This window comes from Oxyura jamaicensis, chromosome 21 (genome assembly GCF_011077185.1).
Source record: "Oxyura jamaicensis isolate SHBP4307 breed ruddy duck chromosome 21, BPBGC_Ojam_1.0, whole genome shotgun sequence".
Taxonomy (NCBI): Eukaryota; Metazoa; Chordata; class Aves; order Anseriformes; family Anatidae; genus Oxyura; species Oxyura jamaicensis.
Window position 1 is genome coordinate 1,112,985 of NC_048913.1, and position 18,007 is coordinate 1,130,991.

Genomic DNA, 18,007 nt, shown 5'->3' on the forward strand with positions numbered 1-18,007 from the left:
AAAAAAAAAAAAAAAAAAAAAAAAAAAAGCTATTTTTGTTCTTGTCAGTCATCTTAGAATTTGCTTTGGCTTAGTGTTAAAAGTACAGTCTTCTCAGCACATCTTCTTGAGGTACATGGGGCACTTTAACATACATATGCATGCAATAAAGAGAAGAGAAAAGTTGTTTCAACTCTTTGAACTCTTTGCTTTTACAGTATATGTAATGACAACAAACTGACAGACTTTGGAAAGTTTCATAATTAAATGTTATTCAAGTTGGAAGTGAAGTCCTCCTTTAAAAAGATGACTCAAAATTGTGTATGCTTTCAGACTCTGTCAGTATCCCCAGGAAATTGTTCTGCAGTTGGTGGAAAGATGCCGAATACGAAAACTGCAGTTGCTTGCCCACCAATACATGATTTCAAGCAAAATCGAGTTTTACATCAGTGAAAGCTTACCTGAATACTTTGCTCCTTACCAGTCAGAGAGGTTTCACAGACTAGGGTAAGTCACAAAGCTCTGAATTGTTATATTACCTTGATGAGAAAGGCCTCAGAAGGAAATAATACTCATAATGTATTGCATTCAACATTGATACACCAAAGCATAGCATACTTCCTTGGGGCTGGAGGCTAAATAGGAGGCTCAGGTATAATTGGGATAGAATTTTACTCCAGGTGTTCAAATCACACAAGTTACCTTTTGTCTTTAATAGAGCTCTTTCTGAAACACTTTAGCTTTAGAGTTCTCTCTCTTTATTTTATGCACATCTCTTTTTTTGTACATTTGGTCTGCTTACTTGCTACATTTTCCTTCTCAGTTATGTGCCTCTCTCAGACAATGAAAAGACTGGTTTCAAAGCACGAGAGTTAAAATCTGTTTATATGGATGCAGTTGGCCAGTACCTGAAGCTGATTTTCCATAAAAATTATGTCAATAAATACAACTTGTACAGTCAGGTAAGTTGAGTTAATCCTTATTTTGTAAGCTAGATGAGGTTTTAGTAGCACAGAGCTGACATAGAAATCTGCTCCCTTAATTTCCAGAATTAGGAATTCCTGAAAATGCTGTTTGAAAGCTCCTGGTTTATTTTTGTTCGTGATCAAATGCATGCAACTTATCTGGAACAAACGAGTGAAGTACATGCTGTATGGCTATCTTTGATTTTGAGTTTTAGCATACAAAGCAGGTTCTGTGCTGAAGACAAAGTACTTCCTCTGAGAACAGGTTTGTGGTCACTTCATACCCACTCTTAGTCTTTAGAGTCTGATGTGGCATTAAGCAAGGTTGTTGTACAGCCATCCGAATACAGAAAAAGTGAACATTGAATATTCTGTAGTGACTATTCACTTCCATTCTAGACAAGAAAAGGGAACAACTGATGGCTGTACAACGTGATCTATAGATTTGGTAATGTATTTTTAATGAAGCATGAAGTGCATTTAGCACTTCACTTAGTGCTTTTCTTTGCATGCATACCACCCTGGAGATCATAGGCCCTAATTGGTTTGTCCGCAACACTATAAGAAGATTTTGCAGGAGACCTTACACAACAGTCCCAACTGAGCTAAGATATTGGCTAAAATATTTCCACTGCTTAAGGTATTTTTCAAGTGAAAATACTTCTGTTTAAGAAAAATGTTGTTACCAACTCATTGATGTCGAATTCTTGTAAGATGAAGAGTGACACAATACATGTGTCAATATAAAGAATATTTGGGAATCTTCATGTAAAATAAAAAGGGCGTGTTCGACAACAGAAATACAATCTGTGTTTTTTTCACAAGAAAAGTAAACAAAACAACCTCAAAGCAGATCTTGTTTTTAACTTTCAGCAATCAAGTGGACAAACAATAATATTAACATCCAAGGATATTTTACCAAATAGTTGTTTTCAGATTAATTTTGTAGACAATAATGACATTACACATTCCTATATTTAAGTAAAAATAAGGAAAAGGGAGAAGTGATATGAATTTAAATAAATCACTACTTGATAATTTTCAGATGACGACACTTTTGAAGGAACATCAACACAAACTATCTAGTGACTAATAGTGCACATGTATTTAAGCATGCCATTTCAATTTTTTGTAAGATGAGGAAAAGTTAATGACCTTTTGCATTTCCATTTTCTTTAAATCTATCTCAGGTTGCCCTAGTTGCTATAAATATCATTGGAGATCCAGCAGACTACAGTAATGACAGCAATAATAATGTAAGTGCAAAGCATCCCTGTCTTTTTACTGTTGCTACACATGTTCAGTTGCAGGGTTTCTGAGGTAATGAATGCATTTTTCTTTTGGTAGTTTCATGCTTCAGCAGAGCTGCCCTGTATTGATTTTTATCTTACTTTGAAGCAAGAAAGATCTCAGGAACTGAGCCTAACTTGTGGACGCAAAAAAAAAAAAAAAGATAATTAGTTGGAACATCAGCCTCTTAAAATTCTCCTATTTCCATATGACCCAACACAGAAGTAGGATAAGGTGCATAGCTTACACTGATTGTTGTAAGTCAGAATTTCTGTCCTGAACATACATGTTGTTGACGAATATGTATTAAGATTTATTTCTTTCCCCACAAAGCCTTCCAGAGAAAAGCTAATAGACCACTACTTGGGAAGTAAATCAGATGATCCTGCCTTAGATGGAACATACCTCGGGTAAAGATATTCTTTTGTATATACCCTGCCAAAACTTCTTGGTCTGGATTACTGCTCAGTCTCTGTATTTTGTTGGTTCCCTGCTAGTGAAAACAGAAAATACACTCTCTGATTGGTCAATTTGGATTTATTTTTTTCATTTTATATCTTCAGGAAACCTGATTTCATTTCACCTCTGGATGATTTGGCTTTTGATATGTACCAGGATCCAGAAGTTGCTCAGATAATACGTAGACTAGATGAGAAAAAGCGTGAAGCTGTCCATCATGAACGCTATGATTATGCCAAGAAACTCAAACAAGCAATTGCAGACTTGCAAAAGGTATTGTTAAAAGACTGTTTATCTCTGAAATCAAATGGTTCTCCAGTGATCCATCAGGAGCCCTAGCTTAAAGTGGTATTGTAATTCTTTCCAGTATATTGTAAAAATAGTAATTGTAAATTCAGACAACCTGATTTAATAATTTGGTTGGAAATAAAATGTGTATGTATATACAATAACGTGATTCTAAGCTAACTTGATAAAATGTTTTCTAGGTGGGGGAACGACTTGGACGGTATGAAGTAGAGAAACGCTATGCTGTAGAGAAAGAAGATTATGATCTTGCTAAAAAGAAAAAACAACAAATGGAAGCATACCGCCTGAAAGTGTATCAGCAACTGCAGCTCCACAACCTTATGGATGCTGAGCTGATGGTGAGTGCTGTTATTCCTGATGCAGGAGGCTCAGTTGCATGGGCACTGTAAATAGAAATGGCAGAGCAACCAAAATAAGTTCAGAGAATAAGAGTGGTTGCACAGATATTCTATGATAATTACATAAGGATTTTAAGCTTTCTCTTCAGATTGTGGATTTCCCTAACCAAAGAGTTGCACATCTTGTTTTATGAACATGCTTAGTTCTCCATAAATTACATTACATTGCAATGCTAAGGTCTGAAGCAAATGGCATTAGATTCCTGAATCACAGAATCACAGAATTTTCTAGGTTGGAAGAGACCTCAAGATCATCAAGTCCAACCTCTGACCTAACACTAACAGTCCCCACTAAACCATATCCCTAAGCTCTACATCTAAACGTCTTTTAAAGACCTCCAGGGATGGGGACTCCACCACTTCCCTGGGCAGCCCGTTCCAGTGTCTAACAACCCTTTCGGTAAATAAGTTCTTCCTAAGATCCAACCTAAAACTCCCCTGGCGCAACTTAAGCCCATTCCCCCTCGTCCTGTCACCAGGCACGTGGGAGAACAGACCAACCCCCACCTCGCTACAGCCTCCCTTGAGGTACCTGTAGAATGTTCTGCATTATTCCAGGGCTACCCAATGCAGATTCATAAAGTACTTTCTTCATATTTTGAAGTATTTCTCATTGGGGGTATAAAAGGCTTACGCTGCCATGATGAGTAACCACACAGAAAATGTCGTAAGATGTTTAAAATTTTCTGTTGTTCTCAGAATAGAAACATTTATAATCTCTCCACACACACATCCAACAGGGAATTATTTTCAAATTGTTTCATAAAGCTTCATCCAGTGGAAATAGTTGCACATCTGTGAGTAAGGTCTGATATTTATTAGAAAGCCCCAGAATCTTGTTTACTGTCAAAGCTGTAACTGTAACAACTTTGGTTTTTACATTGTTAGCCTTACTTTCAAATTGTCTGTCTCCTTTTCAGATTCGAAAGCCATCTGAATTGCCTTTGGAGCCTATGATCCATGCTAACAATGCTCAGCACATGAAAACTACAAATTCACTTTCTTGTGAGCAGATAGAACAACAAAAAGAGCAGCTTTGGAATGCAGAGTCTTTACTAGAAGAAAAGTCAGTAAAGCCCACTTCTCCTGAGCCCGTTTTTCCCCATCAGTCATCTTCTCCCACTGTGGCTCATTCCACAACTTCCAGGGAAGTGTTTCCCAAAGAAAACGTGAGTAATGTACCCCTGTTACCACAGAAATCTACCACAGCAAATGATCTTGCATTCAACCTTCCAAAACAACAGGGTCTGTTAGGGTTATTCTCATTGCTTGTACAGTATCTGAAGCTGACTGTATTGCTGAGCAGTGCCAATCTAACCGTTGGTACTGGCCTTTCTCTCCTGAATTTCTTTGGAAGCTTGTTACTAATGTTCATTGAGATTGAGGCAAAAAGGGATTATACCTGATTTACAAACGAATGAAAAATAGACATTAAATAACTATTCAGAGGTCACACGGCTGATTTAGGAACAGAACAGGCAGCTGAATTCTGCCTGCTCCATTAGTGGCTTAATAAATCTCCTTCTTGGAGATCGTGTTTTATCTACAGCAGGAAGCACATTTATTGGAATGTGACTGTAAGGTAAGGAGCACAGTCTTTGCAAATCTAATGAAGAATTGCTTTGACTTTAGTAGCAGTGATGTTCTCTCTTAATGGAATGTTGACATATAATAATTTAACAAACAAATAAAGCTTTGAGACTTGCTGTCTTCCTACCGACAGATGATTTCTTCTGTAGGTGTGTGCATTTCCACAAAAGGCATTTTGTGTGTGCTTTACAATATTCTGTATATAAGAAATAAGTACTGCTTACAAGCACTGATTCCATTTCTTTGTGATGTTTTTATGGGAACCTCATAATCTGTACTTAATTGTAAAGTGCTACCACTTTGAGGGGAAAAAATGAATTGACTTGAGGCAAGTGTGATTAACGATGAAACAACTTCACATCTAAGTCATTTCTAGAATTGGAGATTTTTATCTTGTCTGTTAGGTTGAATTTTTACCTTATGATGAGAGACCTCTTCCAGCTGTCCGTAAACATTCTGAGGAAGCAATTACATACCTTGAGCCAGAGATGACTGAAGGGGATATCAATAATACTTCAAGAAGTGGCATTACCGGGGAGCCAGAGCCACTAACTGAGAAGGCACTGAGAGAGGCCAGCCCTGCTGTTGAAGTTTTTGGAGAAGCCTTGGTAAGGAACAACAAAATAAGCATGTAGATTACTGTGATCTTTTTTGACTTGATTTTATATTTACTTGATTAACAAAGACTCACTGATACGAATTTTACAAGTTCAAAGCTGTTACCTAAAATTCTGAAATTAAAAACTGGATATATGGATGTCTGTTTTCAACATTGATGTGACAATGCAGATTTAGGATTGATTACTTGATAAGCTATTAAGCACATGTTGTCTGGTTGTCAGCTTTAGGGGCACCCCATACCAGAATACCTGTAACTTGCCACTGCATATGGTCTTTTGTAAGGAGAGAAACTGTTAGTGTGTCTGAAGTGGTTCCTAGAGCCTGACCTGTTAATCCATTTTACTACTAATTTCTCAAAAACTATGCACAGAAACACCACTTTTAATAAAAGGCAGATTCCTGTAGAAAATGTCTGGGGATTGGATACTTAAGTTCATGTGCTCTTTGGAAGCTGTTTCTGTATATGAATGTTGAATAAATATTGAAATATCAGTACTGACCTTTTAAAAGATAATCTTGTTCTGTGTTCAGGTCTCGGGAGCATATTCCAAAACGTGGTCATATCGAGAAGATGCATTACTAGCTGTATATCAGAAGATGATGGAAATGTCAGTGAGCACTCCAAAGGAGGATTTAAAGAACTTGATGAGGGCTGCCATTTTTCTTGTAAGGAGAGCCATAAAAGACATAGTATCTCCAGTAAGTAGTGATATGTTTGATAAGAAAAGGTCCCTAGCCTGCAATTTGCTCCATGTGTTACATCAGCTCTGTCCTAGTGAAATCAGCAAGGACCCACTCAGTGTTTCATCAGGATTACTCAGCAGCAAATCCCAAACTAGCAGAATAATTTTAAATACAAAAATGCTGTCACATCTTATGAAATGTATTTTTTTTCAAGTACATCTGTAATGGAAAAAAAAAAAGTGTTAATGCCTATACTTTTTAGACTTGGAATGTAGGGAAATGCACACATAGAAGAGGAGAGCAGCTATCTATTCCCCTTTTTAAATTGTGATTGCTGCAGACTAGATCCTGTACACTTTGTATCATTGAAACAAGTAGCACAACTGAATTAACAAGTGTAGTATGGAATAATTTTCATAGAATCTGTGTAAAGTACTATTCCTAACATTATGTATCCTTTCCAGAGACTGATAAGCAATTATTATTGCAGCATTAAAGATGCTGAATATCTTTAAAACCATCAGTTTAAATAATGTACAATGCTCCAGTGAAGAACAGCAAAAATTGTAGAGCTGTAGTTAAGATATTTTAAATATTTTAAACAAGTAGTTTGTAAAACTACTATTAAATGAGTTTTTAAAAAGTGGAATGTCAGCTTTTAGTTAGAATCAAGGATTTGTCAAAGTCTGGCATGCAACAGCATGGAAAATAGCATCCTGGGCTGAGTAATGAACCTGAGAAACAACTGCTGATGCAGTAAATACTGTGGTTGAGTTTTTTGTTTGTTTGTTTTTAAATGAAGATGAAGTGCAGCCACGGAGCAACTTTTAGTTTCCAACTTTGGAGACTACAGTTAGCCTAAGGGGGCTCAAACAAGAAAAAAAGAAGAAAAAAAGCTATATTGCTGTTTATAAAATAAATTCTGAAGCCTTTCATGTGTACTAACAACATGCTTTCTGGAGGAGAGCTATCTGAAGTAGCTTCCATTAACAGTGATACCATAATTATAGATTTCTGTTGCTGCTCTTCTTAAGAACTACAGAAAAGATTTTACAGTATTCTTTGAAAACAGGGATATGTACGGTATTCTTGTTCAGTGTTTCTTTCTTTTTTATTTAGGTTTTTCAAGCTTCCCTGAAACTTTTAAAAATGATTATTACACAATATATACCAAAACATAAACTAGGAAAACAAGAAACTTCTCATTGTGTGGAGAAAACACTTCCAAGTTTGCTTTCTAGAACAGGAGACTCTTCATCCCGTCTTCGCCTTGTTGCTTCTAACTTCATTCAGGTTGGAGTTTTTCTTCAAATTGCAGCTTGATTAGCATTAAGAACATCACAGAGGTAACAACTGGATAACATCTAAGGTGACTTGACTTCAAGTCCAGTGCTTGCCAGTAAAGGACTGGGCCTCATATGGAAAATAAAGTGGTAGAAGCAACTTGTATCCTTCCAGTGTTTTTTCTAACAGTGTGTTGTTGCCTTTGCTGTGGGGGATAGTGTGGGAAGATACCTGTTATCTTGTAATCTGCTTCTGTAGATGCAAGAATGGTGTTACTACTCTTGTATTCTCTTTATTAGTTACAAGTAATCTAAAGAAATAAGAACAAGAAAGTACAGACATTCTTCTCAGACTTCTCTGTTGCAATTTGGTTGTGTTTTTCACTGCATGTAAAAACAAATCTGTTGTCAAAATATTTAGTGCATGGTTGTTAAGGAACCTCTTGCATTTAAGTATGAGTTTTATGGAGTCACTTCATAACTTCATTACATTCAAAACATAACTTCATTAGCAAACAGGAATTAAATTGAAATATGTGGTATTGAAGTATGTGATTGTATTAGATAGTTGAAATAGATGATGTAAAAGTCAACTTAGGCATTTTTTTATGTTTTTGCTGTTTTAAAAGACACGGTCCATTCCATGTTAAATGTTGGCAAAGAGCAGTTGTGAGTAGCTGCTAGAGGATTACAGGCTCTATTTTCTGGTAAAACTTAGAACAGTAATTCTGTGTGAAAATGTGTTAATTCAGTCCCAAGAGGGTAGTAGGTGAGTCACTGGCTCTGTGTTATTTATCCTTGCTTGCGTCCATACAAAGAGGGAAAAAGTGTTTTCTCTTTCCTGGGGATGTAACTAAAATTTCAACAAGGTTATTGTATGAAATGCTCTGGCGTGTCGCTAGAACCCCAAAAATGACTGATTACTTTACTCCTACTGCTTGGATTCTTTGCAATAGATTTGGAATTGAATATTTGAAAGAAAATGACAAATGGTTATAAATGTATTTTCATAGACTGGAGGTAGCCTGAAGAGAAGAAAGATGTGTTTTTTTGCTACTAGAGAATGCACTGCCCTAATAAGCAGTTCACTAGAGAAGGTACCAAATAGAAATAACAAATTCTCTCTGCTAAAATAACAACTAGGCAGCCACTTTTTATGGAGGTCTTGTTTCATTTTACTGAACTTTTTATAAGTAACTTAAAATAACTCTGCTTTGCAAAGATAGTTCATTTTCCTTATTTAGTATTCTTACATGCACACTGACTCTCTGTTTGCTTATAGGAAATGGCATTGTGTAGTGAAGTTAAACCTCTTCAGATTGTTCCAGTTCATTTGGTTCAGCCATTAAAACCGAATTCCCCAACACATCTGTCAATGAGTCAAGTAGAATTAGTGGAATGCCTCTTGAAAGATATGGGAACTGAAAACTCTGGGTTTACCATCAGCAATGTCATGAAGGTAGGAGTCTGAGTTTACAGCACTTCTTTTCTGTTTCTGTTGGATTTGTGTTTGTTTGTCTGTTTTGGAGTGCTTGGAGAATTATTAAAGAGAATTTATGAGCGTCTTGGCGGTGGTACCACAGAATATTGTGAGGAAGCACAATGCTAATATGGGGGAAAAATAATCACTAGGTCAAAAATGGTTTGGAAAAGAAATTTCTGTATGAAGATTTCTGCCAGTGCAGTATAGCTGTCTTAAACTAGTAAACAAGGCTTTGTTTGTTTGTTTGTTTGTTCTTTTCAGTTTGCAACAGGAGCTTTGGAACACAGAGTTTATGAAGTTCGTGATGTAGCTTTGCGGATTATCTTTGATATGTATAGGAAGCACAAAGCTGCCATACTGGAGTATCTTCCTCCTGATGATGCAAGCATTCGCAAGACTGTTCTCTATAAAACACTCTTCGATGGATTTACTAAAATAGACGGTAAACTTTCTGAAGCTGAAATCAGGGTACGTAATAAGACTGTAGAAGATACCTGACTACTTTAAACATTGCATTCAACTGAGCAATGTACCAATTTCATAGATCTGTTAGACATCGAATGGCACACAGAGGAGAGCATCTAAAAGCATTGTTAGCGTTACTTAGTATAAGAAGCAGGTGTTTAGTTTATTACATATTCTCACTCTTACAAATATAGCCTACAAAGAATAAGAGATGGTCCTTCTGAAATAATACACAATCGTTTTGGAAAATACACATTTATTCTTCTGTGTTGGCTGGCCTTTAAAACAGTAAGCACAGAGAAAATTTTGTGTGTTCCTTTCAGGTTAGTGCAGAGGAATGGGAATTGGGTGGAGGTGTTGCTCCAATCATTTAACCAACCAGGCTATTTCTTGTGCTGCATTGACCATTTGTTCTATGCTGATATTTTATGTTTCACAGTCTCTTATTTATGACAGACGGTTCAAATACTTTTGTGATTGAAAGAGTATTTCTTGACAGGCACAGAAAAAGGCAGCAACAGAAGAAGCAGAGAAACAGAAAAAGGAAGAAATAAAAGTTCTGCAAGATCAGCTGGCAGCTTTAAAGGAGATACAAGCAGAAGTTCAAGCTGGAAAGGTCAGGGTGTTTTGGGTTTGATTTTGATGTGTGTTTTTCCAATCCTTTTTTTTTCCTCTAGTATCCTGGGCTTGGATAGTTTGCAATGAGACAACAGTAATGCCAATTTTAAGAGGGGCGAGGGGATGTGGAAGTAGAAGGGAGAGAGACTATGACATGCATTAAGAGATTGATTTTCATCCTTAGCAGTCTAGCTTAATTCTGGGGTTTGTTTTTCCTAATGTAGTCTAAAATGTGGATCCCCCCAATTTTAGAACCTGAGGCATGAATGTTATAAAATGCTGGCTCTACTTCTTAGCCTTTAATTCTAGAGAAAATCAGGATACGGTCTATTATTTTTCTCCATGGTTAGCATCACAGTCATTAAGGACATTTCTGACTAAAAAATGTCTTTGTTCAATAGGAAAGAGAGTCTGATTTTCAGAAGCCAAAGGATCAAGGTAGGTAATTTCAAATAATATTAAGAAAGGTAGAGAAACTTCTGGATGTTTTTGAAAAGCGTGCTACTGAATCTTCTCAGTTAAAAATATGCCTGAGTGCTTTGGGCTGGCAGAGTCTCAGCCTACTATAGTGATAACAGTTAAGTTTACAAAAGAAAATTTACCATCAACAAGCCAGTTAATTTCTAGTAAGAAATAAGAATGACTTGGTTTGAAACCCTTTCAGATTTCTCCCTGCCTTGAAGTAGATAATCTAGGACATTTGAAATAACCACCAAAATATGTTGTTATTGTAGATCACTAAAGCTATTGTTTTACAGCTGCCTTATAGGTATGTTGTCTTTCCGTGCTTGTTTACCAACGTGGCAATGTTATTCTTCTATTAGGTGCCTTGCTTATGAGATCTGGAGAAAGAGTGTTCTGTGCATGCAGTAAAACTAATTAAAATGTGATCTTGGTTTTAATAGTTTCCTTTTTACAGGTTACCCAGTAAACAGAAGTCCACAGTCTGCAGCAGCAGAGATTCCAGATGATCATTCCTCTGTTGCAAATTACTTAGATAAGTAAGTTAGATGAGCAGCTTCTAATTGCCTCAAGTACTCTGTATAACCTGCTAATAACAATAACATTTCTCTAGTAGATCAAAGCTTCAACATTTAAACAATGAAAATCTCTTCTAATAGATATGGAATTATCACCAAGTAATCCTAGGTGTTGATTTTTAACTGCCTGGATAGCACAACCTTGAACTTGTTTTCTGAGTAGCTGCTTGTGGGATGAAAAACTGCCACGGTTTAACGTTCTGCTACCAGTATAAAATAAGGCAAAGACATATTGCAAGCTTTTATGTGTATCGTAGGATAAGGGCATAGAGAAAGCATCTGAGAATTCTGGAGTCATGAAAGCCAGTTAACTGAGCTTATCTCAGTGCTTCTGTGGAATTGTCTTTCTATATGAACAAATGCTTTTAAATTTTATTTACTATAAATTATATAGTAGTATGTGCTCGTGTCCTATCCTAAGGTCAGCACTACACAGGGAAAAGAAGGTCTATCAAAACGTTAGCTATATTTCAGAATAATTTCTAATGGAAGTGGGGATCATCCATTTCAGTATAAGTGTTACTGATATTGTTGTGATATATGCCTGTTTTTTTTTCCTCCTCAGCTTATGCATTTTTTGTGGTGAAAGGGATGAATCCTTCACAGATGAAGGACTGGATCTCCATTACTGGAAACATTGTCCTATGTTAACCAGATGTGAGCACTGCAGACAGGTCAGACATAAACTTTCTGGAGCGACTATGGGTCATTAACTTTTTATTCTGCTTTTAAGGTGGAATAAAACATTTAACACTAAGGTAGATGAATTCTCAACACAATTGTGTGATCTTGGATAGTGCTTTTAGAAAAGAACAGCCTTATAAATTGTATCAACAATTGGACTAAAATTTCACTTTTTTGTGTGTCACTTTGAAAAGTGATATTTAACTTCCACAAATCATATGAGCAGCTTTTTTAAATACTGTTCTTATTTACTCACTACCGTACAAATCTTCTTGTGTACCTCTTGCTCTGTTGCAGGTGGTGGAAATAGCAAGCCTGACAGAGCACTTGTTGACTGAGTGTGATAAAAAGGATAGCTTTGGGAAATGTCAGCGATGCAGTGAGGCCCTTCCAAAGGATGAGTTGCCCAAACATATTAAGAGCAAGATTTGCAATGGTGAGTAATTTCAAACAGGAAGGTTGAACTTTAAAAAGTAAAGTCTGACAGACTTTCAAGTACTGTATATTTTTGGAAAGTCAAACCACTTCTATTTAGGTACTGCACTATGGATTTAGAATTTTAATAAATCTTCAGGAAAGAACATTTTTAGAATAAATCTCTGTGTTTTTCATTGCCCGAACTGCTTTGCTTCCATCAATGCATGTGGGGAAGATGAGTGAGAACAGAAAAGAAAGCCTGTGTCACATCCTTGTAAATTAAGACCCATACACTTCTGTGATAACTGTCCATCATTCCTTTTGATCTTGTTATATTGATGATGATTAAACATGGGATTTCTTTGGGAGCAGTTAATGATAATAGAGGAGGAGCTGGTTTAGTTACAGGGCAGCCTTACGCTCTTTGCTGTGCAGATCCTCCTTGTATATATGAAATCAGCACTATTTTTTTAATCTTTTCAGCTGCCAAACCAGAACAGGTGGCAAACCATTGCCCGCTGTGCCATGACAACTTTTCTCCTGGAGAGGAGGTAACACTGCCTTCCAGATCGGTCTGACTTTGTTACATCGTGGGGATTTAATGTGCTCTCTTATACCACTGGCTCAAAAGTAAAGAGTTAAGAAATTGCCTGGATTATTGCCGGGGTCTGTAATGGCTACCTCATACTCTGGGTACTATATTTGAAACTTGGTCTTCTATTCTCCCAGGTATATATGGGAGCCACAGGGCTACAAGCTATTTGGTGTTGGTCTTTTTCCTCTCCTATTGGCAACTGCACGCTTCACAGCTTTCCCAATCCCCAACCACTACCAGGCTCTGTGTGTTCACTCACCATCCCTAATATTCTGAGCGGAATTAGGTAGCGTAAAGTACTGCAGCAGGACTGAGCACATCCAACAGGGCATTCAGGATTAAGATACTGTTGATATGGGTATCACAAAAAATTGACAGGAGGAAAGTAAGCAAGACTGGCTAGGATTGGCAAGAGAGTTGAGGTGGCCTCCCTCTACTTCCTACGTGTTGTTTCCTTTAACAGCATAATGCTGTGAAATCTCAGCTCTAAAATGTGCTTCCAGCAATGGAAAATAATTATTGATAATCTATCAAAAGTTAGTAGTTCAGAAAACATTTAATGTATCTGTTCTGTCCTTTATGTGAATTATCTAACACTCAAAACAGCAACTTTGTTTTGAGTGTTAGTTCCAGTTAAATGTCAGTGTGATACATAATCTGTCATTTTCTTCCTTTCAGCAAGATAGGACCATTGAGTAGTGCTTCTGTTCTCAAAAATATTTTTTTTCCTAAATCTTTCTGGCTTTGCCCAGGGTGGGGAGCCCAGAAATTACTGTAACCAAGCCTGGAATGTCAGTTGAGAAATGTATGTACAGTTTGAATTTGGGGAACCTGTAATTTTTTTTTTACTTCTGCTCAAATTCTTCTCTGAACTGAAGGGGCTCTCATGTTTTCTAGTAATAGCAGCTCATATTCTGTTTATTCACTGAATGCTTTATCTAATACCATATCATTTTTCCCATATTTAAGAAAAAATGTATGCGCATACAATGCGACTAGATAAAAGACTGGATAATTTTGCTGGGTTCGTAATATCACTTCTTTTTAATTGATTTTAGGCCTGGAAGTCTCACCTCATGGGCAAAGATGGCTGTAAAATGAATCTACGGAGATTATCCACTATAAATAAAACTCTTCTGGTGCAGCCTGGTAAGATTTTTTTCGGGGGGAGTGGAGATTATGATTATGCTTTCTTACTATGTTGCCATTGCTTAAGAAAAGTATTTCACCCTTGAAAACAACCCGGCTTTTTGTGTTTGTGTAACCTCAGTGATATTTCTTATGCTGTGATAGACTACAGTACACTTAGGAAGCGAGTTCTCAAAGTCACTCAGTAACAGTAATTTAAATAACAATAATTTAAAGGTCAATTGGTAGAGGAAGCTGGCATTTCTGTTAATTTTATTATTTCAGTCTTCTTTCTACTTAATAGTATTGCTGTGGATAGAACAATCAGCAATGATGCTAACCAGTTACCATTCCAGAAAGCCCCTGAACACTGACATGGTGAATTGAGAGCCTGTTTTGTCTTTTAATGTCCCATCAGAGAATGCTAATCTAATCCTAACCACAAAATGAATTGAATAGTTAGTGCTGTACACTGTTTTTTTCCTTTTCATCTTGCAGCCTGGAACTGGGCAGAATTTATGACTGTGCAGTTTCTTCACCAGCAGAGCAAAATTGATGCTTGTCAGATTTTTTTTTTTTAAGTTGTCTCTGTTTATTTAGTACATGCAAAATCCTCTTATTGCATGAACACAGAAAATAAGTAAAAAAGCTATGTTCACTGCTTGCAGCACCAAAACTGTTTTGGCAGGTATCATCCAAAACTTTCCTCCCTTCAGGCTATTTTCAGGGTTGTTTAATCCATTGTATGTTCAGGCCATTGCTAGAGTTAACCTTCTCTGTCTGAATTTTGCTTTGCTCCTATCTTCATTTCACAACTGCTCCCAAATTCCTGGAAAGAACTGTTAAATCGTCTCTCAGCTGTCGTGAGTGAGTGCAGTTTGCCACCTACAGTCATGTCTTCAGCCTTGCTGTTGCTACTCACTCCTGAGAAGGCTGGTTAGTTTGCTGCTATTTAGAATTCAAAGATGTCAGAAGGAACTTAAATCCTGCCTCAATTAAGCTAAAACTTGAGAGCAATTTCCCAGCGACAGGAACTTTGACCTCACTTTTGGTGTGAGATATGCCTTGATACACTGAGAGGTTAAGGATTCTTGGACTGGATGCCTGCCAGCTTTTAGTTACTGATATTAGTCAGACTTAATGTTTCTTGAGAATCAAAATGGTAAATAAAATTCAAGGCTTAGACTAGATGTGCTTGCAAATAATGATCTGTATGATCTCTTCACAGGCAAAATAGGTGGCCACAGTTTAAGGAAATCAGATCCTTCAGGAGCAAAAGCTCGACCTCCCTCTATTGGAAGCAAGATCCCAACCCCAAGAGGGGGCCCAAATAAAGGCACTGGCAAAACATACTCAAAGCGATGACAGGACAAGTATGGTATCCTTTGTCATAATAACTGGGCATGTAGTTATTAATAGTTGTTTAAAATTGTGGGCAACGTGTCATCTTTTTCATTTGACTACCCGAAGTTGTTTATCGGCCTTGAGCAGTACTTGCCTCGTCTGAGAACTGCAATCCATAACTTCTTTGGTAGCTGTCCATGCAGCACTGTGGATTTGTCCTAGAAATGTGCCTGTTAGAAATAGGCACATTTTCTGGGACAGAACTATCCTGCCTCATTGCCTGGATGGCACAAGGAAGGCACTGCATTGGTCAATGACTGGTTCCTCACATTTAAAATAATAATAATAAAAAATCTAAATAGTATAGAGTTAATGTGGAGCACAGTCAGCACCAGCGCTGCGCCCTAGCTAGTGGATTAGTCTCAGGCTGTGGTTCTGACAGTCTGGTTTGGAGATCCAGTAGGGAATTTCCTTAAGATCCAAAAGCCAGTCATTTCTGTTTTGTTTTGGTTTTGTTTTTCTTGGAGAACAGCAAGAAAGTTACCAAGCAGAAATTGTGCTAGGCTTTCAGGACAGAGCTGAAAAGAAATTTTCTTTTGAGCTGTCTAATGCCTGTTTGACATTGTACATTCTGGAAGTTTGGAAAATAATACTTAGATGAGTTGGCTACCACTTGGTCGCTTCAATGGAAAAATTGCAGCATATATTGCTAATAGTTTTCTGCCAAAATTAACTTTATAACATGCTGAAAGAACTACTTTTAATTTTTGTTTGTCTTCCCATCAGATGCTGGCGGTAGACAATAGGTAGTGAGTTTACACTGTGTGTACTGGCTAGATTAGGAGATGGGTCTTCTGTATGTATTTTTGCACTACATCTGTACATTTACAGAGATTTCATCATAATTAAACTTGAGGAAATACCAATGAAAAATGAATATATAGTGAGCAAAATAGACTTGTGGTAGTTGCCCAGGTTCCTTGGTGGGATGGAGTTAGTATCTTACCATAGCAGATGAGTGAGGGTATTGCTGTGTATTTGGCATAAGGTGAAATGAAAAATGCCTGCACTACTTTGAAAGATAAGTTCACTCTCCTTAGGAATACCAGAGCCTGTAATTTTTTGAGTTCAAGCATGTTAATAATGTCCAGTGAATGGATCTCTCTCCTTGGGTCAGCCCAGGCTCCAGGAGTAATACAAACCATGCATGGCTGAATTGGTTTCACTGCTGACGCCTGGCCTTTACATATTTCAGGTTTAGAATCTTCAAGCTAGTAGCACGGTGCCCAAAGTGCTACTCAACACCAAGAATTAGCACCAAATAAAAAAGCTGAAGGGCTGGCTGGGTATTGCTGCATGACATGCCATTATGTAGGTGGTAAGATGAAATAGCTATTCCGTGCTGCCTCTCACTGTGCGCTAAGTGCCTTATTAGTCCGCTTGACAAGAGGATTAAGCTAAACTGCAAGAATCCCATTTGGTATATAAGAAGCGTGTATACCTATGGAGCTACTGTAAAATTAAAGTCGTGCTTTAAAATCTCATACAGTTAATACTGAGATATTTACCTAAGAGCTGACCCCTTAAAAAAAAAAAAAAAAAAAAAAAAAAAAAAAAGCCTGAAAAGCTTGAATTAGTAAATTTAGTCCTTTTTTTTCTGCTTTAGTGTATGTCCTTTCAGCTCCCTTCTAAATGCAGCTTTAATATGGAGTTTCTCTAATTAGATCTGTTAGATCAGCATGTGACTGTTTAGTAGCTTCAAAGAGAACAAATGATGTTAAGGCACGATGTATGAAGCCTTGGACCTAAAGCAACAATCCCAGCATTTCTGCTGGTAGCGTTTAGGCAATTGCTTTCCAGGATAGAATTAATTGTTCCCGTGTTGATGTCCACCACAGGTACAGGAATGAGTGATCACGGTAATATAAGTAGGAGATTTGGGGGGGTCGTGCTGTTTGCTATCACGGAGTGAATTTGCGGTGTTGCTTTGTATATATATAGCACTGATTTTATAATACACAGGTTTTATAGTTTGCGTGCAGTTTATCTACAAGCTCGTGATTTTTACAGGTAGATCAGTGCACTTTATATAAATTTTCTTTATTCCTAATATATATTAATAAATATACAACCATTAGGAATATATATATTTATATATATATATCTATATTTACTTCTACTTTAGTGACACAGGCTCCTACTTCAGAACCTTATTCCTTATGCAAGCAAAGTAACCATTGATTTTGCTCAGAGATTAGGCTGCGCAATGGACTGCAGGCTCATGAGCCCAGAGCATTTTCTTTCCTTTTGGAAGCAAAGCTGTGAGCTTTCCCCTATGCAAGTTCAATGAATAATAATAATAACAAAAAACTGTTTGCAACGGTCCTCCATATTTTCTGCACTGGCCAATACAGTGCATACTTTAAGTTGGTAAATGCAGCTCTCCATTGCTCCTCAAGCATGGCTTTTAAACCCAGTCAAACAAAACGTAATTAAAATACTTCATCAGTTATCCTGTATGTAGCAGGATGTGTCCTTTTATTTGGTAATATTATGTACCAACCTTTTTAAACATGTTCTTAATAAATAAATAAATAAAATGATTTAAACAAAGTTTAAAAAGCTGCGTTTTTTCCCATCTGATCGCTTCTTCCA

General features: G+C 37.0%; 1 protein-coding gene across 1 annotated transcript in view; it reads left to right on the top strand.

Annotated features, from left to right (window-relative positions):
• CEP104 (centrosomal protein 104) overlaps window positions 1-17,965 on the top strand; it is a 19,376-nt gene extending 1,411 nt beyond the window's left edge. Inside the window, exons 3-22 of the mRNA XM_035344507.1 lie at window positions 313-486; window positions 803-941; window positions 2,135-2,200; window positions 2,568-2,644; window positions 2,798-2,966; window positions 3,182-3,340; window positions 4,321-4,569; window positions 5,395-5,598; window positions 6,143-6,310; window positions 7,415-7,588; window positions 8,861-9,037; window positions 9,323-9,529; window positions 10,026-10,142; window positions 10,546-10,582; window positions 11,064-11,145; window positions 11,750-11,858; window positions 12,166-12,304; window positions 12,769-12,836; window positions 13,939-14,029; window positions 15,237-17,965. Of these exons, the coding sequence (XP_035200398.1) occupies window positions 313-486; window positions 803-941; window positions 2,135-2,200; window positions 2,568-2,644; window positions 2,798-2,966; window positions 3,182-3,340; window positions 4,321-4,569; window positions 5,395-5,598; window positions 6,143-6,310; window positions 7,415-7,588; window positions 8,861-9,037; window positions 9,323-9,529; window positions 10,026-10,142; window positions 10,546-10,582; window positions 11,064-11,145; window positions 11,750-11,858; window positions 12,166-12,304; window positions 12,769-12,836; window positions 13,939-14,029; window positions 15,237-15,373 (2,743 nt within the window). The 3' untranslated portion in view covers window positions 15,374-17,965. The remainder of the gene's footprint in view (window positions 1-312; window positions 487-802; window positions 942-2,134; window positions 2,201-2,567; window positions 2,645-2,797; window positions 2,967-3,181; window positions 3,341-4,320; window positions 4,570-5,394; window positions 5,599-6,142; window positions 6,311-7,414; window positions 7,589-8,860; window positions 9,038-9,322; window positions 9,530-10,025; window positions 10,143-10,545; window positions 10,583-11,063; window positions 11,146-11,749; window positions 11,859-12,165; window positions 12,305-12,768; window positions 12,837-13,938; window positions 14,030-15,236) is intronic.
• The last annotated feature ends 42 nt before the right edge of the window (window positions 17,966-18,007 follow it).